The sequence below is a fragment of the Octodon degus genome, unplaced genomic scaffold (genome assembly GCF_000260255.1).
Source record: "Octodon degus isolate 3935 unplaced genomic scaffold, OctDeg1.0 scaffold00029, whole genome shotgun sequence".
Lineage (NCBI taxonomy): Eukaryota > Metazoa > Chordata > Mammalia > Rodentia > Octodontidae > Octodon > Octodon degus.
This window is the reverse complement of record NW_004524605.1, coordinates 16,468,098-16,475,837: the sequence shown is the minus strand read 5'-3', so window position 1 is coordinate 16,475,837 and position 7,740 is coordinate 16,468,098. Positions and strand designations below refer to the sequence as shown.

The window sequence follows — 7,740 nt, the reverse complement described above, 5'->3', positions numbered from 1 at the left end:
CTCCACTGTGTGCGGGTGGAGTTTAATGCCTGGGCCTTCCTTGGGCCTGGATCTTCAGGAGTACCGAAGCCGAACATGCTAACCACTGCAGCTTTACCACCTCCAAGCTCAAATCCTGTCACAGTATAAAATTTTATTCAGTCTGATTCTGAAAAACCATGTGAACCATATAGTGTCTTCCATTCCTGAGAGTCACCCTGTGTCCATACAATAAAATATTTACAACACCATGAACCCAAGCCACAGAACAAACCCAAAATACAAAAAAAAAAAAAAAAAAAAAAAAAAAAATAGGGAGGGCGAACGCGCATGCACCCTCTGCAGCCCCAGCCCCCGCCAGTCGCTACTGCGCCTGCGTAGGAGAGCCGCCTGCCCTTCTGCGTGTGGGAAGCAGCGCAGGACCCGGATGGAGCCCCGGCCCTGTGGGAGCGGCGTCGCTGTCAGTCCGCCTTGGTGTCCCCGCGCCCCTTGAGTTCCTGCTCCAGGGCTGATCTTGAGGCACAGCCACCAAGGCCGATTGCATTGCAGCGCTCTGGGCCAGCGAGCAGGAGAGGGGAGCTGGCGCCCGTGCGGAGCCCGAGCATCCCTGGCCTGCGCCGCTCCGCGCCTCTCACGGTGCTGCTGTCCGCGCCTCTCACGGTGCTGCTGTCCGCCCCCGTGTGCAGAGCTGTGAGCTCGCTCTTGGCGAGCCTTCGCATAATCAGAGTCCCACAGCCCTGCAAGGTAGGTGCTGTCACCGCCAACCTGGTCGAGCAGAGGTTGCGGCTCTGCTTCAGGGGCGACCGCTCCACTACGGCACCCCCGCCCTGGTCTATTGATGAGACTTCTGGTCATTGATTTTAACTAAAATGCCCCCAAACGCCACGCCTACCCTGAACTCGCCTAGGCAGGAGGTGTGAGCTGCCAGTGGTTGCTGGGTGGAGGCTTGCAGCTGCACTCTGGAGTCTTCACTCCTGGAATACATGCATTATCATGTCCCAGATGTTCCTATTACGTAAGCGTTCACTTGCAACTGATTTTTTTCCTCAGCCATGAACTTTTTCATATCTATGCCGCATACGCTTGCAAAAAACGTTTTACTTTGTATCAGATTGTTCATTCGCCCCAGGATAGCTCGACATAACTGCTCTAAAAATGAATGGTATCCTAGTGCTCTTTTATGCTTGGCGCTCTGACCATTCATAACAGCAATGAAAATAATTTAATGTGTACCCGTCTTCCAGCTCCGTTACCAGCCTTACATCAGTAGCTCCATCCCACGTTATGCGTACATTCATGTGTGTACTTAAAACATTTAGTACATTAAAACATTTCAGAAGAAACCCCAGATCACTTCACTTGTAAAGTCTGTGTCTCCAGCAAGTGAGTACATACATTCTCATGCCTGTTTAAACCAATAATTTCTCATGATAAATTTTTTTTAATATTTACATTTTAGGCTATTGTTATTCTTAAATACCACAGAGAAGTAAGTGAAAAATGTGAGATTCTCCAACACTGGAAAGCCTAGGTAAGTAATATTGGAAAGTCTTGGCTCCCCCCACACCTGGCAATTCAGCGATTCTTTGTGTGTGTGTGTGTGTGTGTGTGTGTGTGTGTGTGTGTGTGTGTGTATTTTAGGGAAGGGTCTACAGGGTGTTCAGGATCTCATTACTAGATCGGACTCATAGTGATCCACCTGTTTACAGCCTCCCAAGAGCTAGGATTACAGGCGCACCACACCACTCAGTCTCAATTTCTGTCTCGGCCCTGGGGTGGTGCCCGCACAGCACGCCTGGGAATGGAACTCCGGGCCCCTGCACCTGCTTGCAGGCACTTTAATCTGCTGAGCTATTTGGCCGGCCCTAATTCAGTGATTCTTAACTGAGGATGTGCATACATTTTTAGGGCAGAATGAAAGAAGGGAGTGCTAAGGAGATGGCCTTTCTAGGCGACATTTGTTTCAGACAAGTATTATTGAAAGCAAATTAAGCTATAGCTGCAGTTATCTAAAAGGATTTATAGTTGTTCATTATTTGCCTTGGCACCGATCTCCCGTGTCTGACTTTGGTGGGTCATTTATTCCAGGGCCTTTGCTCTGAGTTGTTGGCTGTAAGATTGTCATACTGTTGTGGCTTAGAACTGACCTGTTGCAGGATATTCTTGGCAGGTACATAACAGTATGTGATGACAAGATAGCGTGTGATCAGATTTTGCTTGAATTCAGGTAGCAGTGGGTTTTTAACACGTGGGCTATATTTTACCCTCAGAGGAAAGTTCTGTCTCATCTCTGGATTACTACGTGCAAATTTTTTGTGTGTCATGTCGAAGAAACGCAAATGGGATGATGACTACGTTCGTTACTGGTTCACCTGTACAACAGAGGTTGATGGAACGCAATGCCCGCAGTGTGTATTGTGCAACTCAGTATTTTCAAATGCTGACCTCAGGCCATCAAAACTGTCAGACCATTTTAACAGACAGCATGGTGGGATAGCTGGGCATGATCTCAGTAGCCACCTGCCAGCGCCGTCTCACCAGAGGGAAACTTTGAAAGCACTTGGAGTTGCATCTCATGAAGACACCTTGTTACAGGCATCATACCAGTTTGCGTATTTATGTGCCAAGGAGAAGAATCCTCATACGATAGCTGAGAAATTAGTCAAACCTTGTGCACTGGAAATAGCACAAATAGTTTTGGGCCCAGATGCGCAGAAGAAGCTTGAACAGGTACCTTTGTCAGATGATGTGATCCATTCTAGAATTGATGAAATGAGTCAGGATATCTTGCAGCAGGTGCTAGAAGATATCAGAACCAGTCCTCTCAGGGTGGGTATTCAGCTTGCGGAGACAGCGGACATGGACGACTGCAGTCAGCTGATGGCATTTGTGCGATATATAAAAGAAAAAGAGATCGTAGAGGAATTCCTGTTCTGTGAACCATTGCAGTTAACCACGAAAGGCGTAGATGTGTTCAATGTTCTTAGAGGTTTCTTTCGGAAGCACAAGATAGCACTTGATGTATGTGGCTCTGTTTGTACTGATGGTGCCTCCTCTATGCTGGGAGAGAACTCCGAATTTATTGCCTCTGTGAAAAAAGAGGCACCTCACATCACGATCACACACTGTCTGTTGAACCCCCATGCGCTTGTCATCAAGACATTGCCTGTGAAACTGAGGGACGCATTGTTTACCATGGTGAGGGTGACCAATTTCATCAAAGGGAGAGCACCGAATCATCGCCTCTTTCAGACTTTCTTTGAAGAAATTGGTATAGAATATAATGTCCTCCTTTTCCATACAGAAATGAGGTGGCTTTCCCGAGGCCAAATCCTTACTCATAGTTTTGAAATGTATGAAGAAATAAATCAGTTTCTCCATCACCAAAGCAGTGATTTAATTGATAGCTTTGAAAATAAAGAATTTAAAATTCACCTAGCATACCTTGCAGATTTATTCAAACACCTAAATGAACTTAGTGCATCAATGCAAAGGATTGGGATGAACACAGTCTCAGCTAGAGAAAAGTTATCTGCTTTTGTTAGGAAGTTTGCATTTTGGCAAAAACAAATTGAGAAAAGAAATTTTACCAATTTTCCTTTTCTTGAAGAAATAATTGTCTCCAATAATGAAGGACTATGCATTGCAGCGGAAATAGCATTGCATTTGCAACAGTTGAGTGATTTCTCCCACTTATATTTTTCTGTCGGAGATCTTGATGAGGCAAGCAGATGGATCCTGGATCCATTTCTTTTTAACCTCAACTTTGTCAATGATGGCTATTCAATGAAAAACGATCTTGCTGAATTACGAGCTAGTGGCCAAATCCTAATGGAATTTGAAACAATGAAGCTTGAGGATTTCTGGTGTGCTCAGTTGACAGTGTTTCCAGCCCTGGCAAAGGTAGCGCTAGAAATCCTTATACCATTTGCAACTACGTACCTTTGTGAGCTGGGACTCTCGTCACTTTTACATTTCAAAGCCAAGTCCAGAAGCTGCTTTAACATGAGTGATGACATCCGCGTGGCCATTTCAAAAAAAGTTCCTCGTTTCTCAGAGATCATTGAGCAAAAGCTACAGGTACAGCAGAAGTCACTGTGAGCCAATATACACTTCTCATGTCTAATTTTTTAGCGTACTCTTAATGCCATTGTAAAATTTAGCAGAGTTGTGTTTTCTTTCCTTTTATAATTATGGTATACTGAATTCTGTGTATTAAAATCTTTTTGCTATTTTAACTTTTAAGGAGGCATTTGAAAATATGTTTCTAAATTAAGCAGAAAACATAAAGTACCACTGTTTGGTAAACACAGGAATTCTCTGATTCCAAGTTTCCATGTAACTTATTGACACAATACATAAAAGGCCCCTAAGCATACACTATCAAGTGGTACAGTAGGCTAGGAATTAAGCCAAGAAAAGATAAAGGCTTCCAGAAGCCAAAAAACCGAAATTACCCCTTTGGACCTTTTTCTTCTTTTTGTGATAATAGAGATCGAGCCAAGTGGCTTGGGCTTGCTAGGAAAGCACTGTTAGGAGGGAGACAGGGTCTCACTGAGTTACTGGCCAGGCTGGCCTGGAGCTTGGAGTTTTCTTGTTTCACCTTTTCAAGTACTTGGGTTTACAGGCATGGACTGGCATACCCGGCCGAAGGACAGTTTTAAGGAAATGGCTACCTGGGTTTTTTATTTTCAAATTGTACAGCAGTTTATTTTCTCCTGATAGAGAAGTGCTGTGTATTCACTAAGTTAAAGAAGAAATTTTCATTTTTTTAATGAAAACTCCCACAATAGTGCACATATATTGATACATATGTTATTTTTGCCAAAGAATAGAATTTTTTTGTGTTTTTTACTGTATAATTAAGATCACTGATAAATTTCAAAAATGTGCAGCCAGGATAGAAATGTAATCTCTGTGACCAGCAGATGTCACTCTCTGCAGGTTTGGGTGAAAGCAAACTTTCATTGCAGGTCCCGTTAAATATCTCATTTTAAACATGTCTACATTGAAATGTGGTGTTATAAGTTCAAGTAAATTCAGAAATTTTGAATCTTTAAATATTTATTGCCTACCCCTTTCTACTTGGAGAATTCTAATTGTATGAATATAAGTTTCTGGATTTTGACACAGAGTGAATTATTATATGACTAATCTGTGATTTCTTTCTTCATTTTTTGGACAGTTTTTATTGTTATATTTATTTAAGTTTGTAAATAATTTATTTACAGTGTGCAATCTAATTAATCTCATGAGACGTATTCATTTCAGAACTATTTCTCTAAAAATCACTGTTCTACATTTTATATATTTCACATTTCAATATTTATCTACAATTTTTAATATGATATGTAATTATAGATTTTCAATAAAGTTAATAAAAAACAAACATGTCTACAAAGGGTTTTAGTCACTCAAGAATGTCCAGCTTGAACCTTTGATGATTCAAAATTGAAAGATAAAGCTCTGGTGGAACCAATAAACTAAGACATCACTTGGGAGGCTGAGGCAAGAGGATCACCAGGAGCTTAAGGAGAACCTGGGCTGCAGAGTGAGGTCAAGTGCAGCCTGAGCTCGGAACAAGACCCTGTCTCAAAAAGACAAAAACACTGGTGGGAGCATTTCAATTTTTGTATCTTGGCTTATTTTCTAAGCCACCAACAGCTGCTTAAAGTATTTGAGTAGATCAGCATGTCAGGCATAATCCAATAAGTTAAAATGGACATATACTTTTATAGCATAAATTTTTAAAGCATAACATTTATGATATATGATTTATATTTGTTTTTAAATGTAGGCCCTGGATATTTACAGTGTAGTGTTTTTTAAGTTATGTCAAACTATTATAAGCTTGGCTTTAATATATATATAGCATTTGGAAAGTCAAATTTGAAACTTTCAAAGTGCATCCTAATTTGAAAGGCAGTATACAGCTGTAATTCATTGTGTTTTATACTATATCTTCTGAGAATAGAGAGAGACTTAAGGTTTTTTTACTCCCATTTTTATAAACTCACTACAAATCTTACACTACTTAAGACATTGACTCAAGTGGTGGCTCAGGTACTCACCAGCTGTGTCAGCTCTCTACCTGGCAGCCTTCAGGAGTCAAGAGGCCAGTTGATCATCACATTTGGACCTGCTCAGCATTCACTTATTGGGTTCTTTTGGTAATAGCACCCTACTGTTTCCTAGAGGAACTATCTTTCCACCATCGTCAGTCCCTGCAGCTTCATCCTGGCTGGTCGGCTCCAGTACTTTTGCTGGAATTCATGGGGAAGGTGCTGCACAGGCAGGATTTGTCTAGATCTTCCAGTGGTCAGCTTGGCTGCCTTACACAGAAGCTGTCGGAAGATGAAGCCAACACTGAAAAGGAAAAGACTCCTTATGCCCTTTCTCCAGCTTCTCAATGCAATCATCCTTTGGTTTTTAGTTATAGGAGGTAACAAATACCTTTCTTCCTCACGCCCATTGACTTCCTGTCATGTACAATGAAAAAAATTGCCTGGTATACTTGGTTTTCAATATTATGAATGAGTAATGGGAAAGTTTTGACTCCCATTAATTTTATCACATGGTTTTGGATAACTTACCCTTCTTGCCTTCAGGTTTCTACTCTGTAAGATGAGACAGGCAGGTTTTCCCTATAGAACTTTTTTATTTTTTTTTTCCCCATAGAGACCATATTTTGTTTACTTAACCTGGCCTTGTGGCACTTACATATGTATAAAGAACCTTTTCTAGATACTGAGTGAAAACTAGGCTTTGTGCTTGGTTGGTTGGCTGACTGACTTGGGTATTGGGAGTGTTTTAGAAGCAGCACCAGCTTACTACATGGAGGAATCAACAGCTGCCTTCATCATCTAACAAAAGCCCTATCCAGATTTTCAGATGAACTTTATCTCTTTGGTTTTATTGGTCAATATTTTAAGTATACCAACAAGTGAGAAGAGTAATCTAGTGAATATTTTGCTGTAACTATCTCAGTTGAAATGTCCACACAGGGTTCAGTCCGGAAACAAAAACTGTATTTCTTTTTAAACAAATAGAATGTACTATATTGTATGGAATCACCAGATAGAAGACGCTGTAACTGGAGAAGTAGAAGCGAATACTGAAATATCAGTATATAGTTAGCATCTTAAGAACTAGATGAACAGGAGAGGGGTGGGAAGAGCCCCTGCTAGCATGATTAGTGCCTTAGCAGGCCCAATTCTAAAGAATAGGGAGGCCGGGCTTGGTGGCACACACCTGTAATCCCAGTACTCAGGAGGCTGAGGCCGGAGGATCATGGTGAGTTTGAGACCAGCCTGGGCTACAAGGTGAGCTCAAGACCAGCCTGAACTGCATAGTGAGACCCTGTAATGAAAAGAAAAGGCCAGATAGCTCAGTGGACTAAAGTACCTGCTTAGGCAAATGCAGGGGTCAGAGCTTGATCTTCGGCCTGCTGTGCCGGCCCTGCCCCTGGGGCTTGCTGAGCCGAGACTGGGCATGGTGGTGCACACCTGTAAACCCAGCACTTGGGAGGCTGAAAACAGGAGAATCACTATGAGTCCAATCTATGTAGTGAGACCCTGTAGACCATATACTAGAAGGAAAGAAAATAAAGAACAGAGGCCAGCCTGCTGCTGCCACCACCACCATCTCTGAGAAGATATGACACTAGCTTTTTTTCTCCATAATTTTATTGAGAAACAAATAGCAATGAGACAGTTTCAAATCAAATTGGTAGGACAGTTTCAATAATTAACACATTGCATA

At 42.0% G+C, this 7,740-nt stretch overlaps 1 protein-coding gene across 1 annotated transcript; it reads left to right on the top strand.

The window, feature by feature from the left end:
* The first annotated feature begins 648 nt into the window (after positions 1-648).
* Zbed8 (zinc finger BED-type containing 8) lies at positions 649-4,450 on the top strand. The gene is made up of 3 exons (XM_004629403.2): positions 649-723; positions 1,439-1,510; positions 2,250-4,450. The coding sequence occupies exon 3, from the start codon at positions 2,302-2,304 to the stop codon at positions 4,078-4,080; it is 1,779 nt and encodes a 592-aa protein (XP_004629460.1). The 5' UTR covers positions 649-723; positions 1,439-1,510; positions 2,250-2,301; the 3' UTR covers positions 4,081-4,450.
* The last annotated feature ends 3,290 nt before the right edge of the window (positions 4,451-7,740 follow it).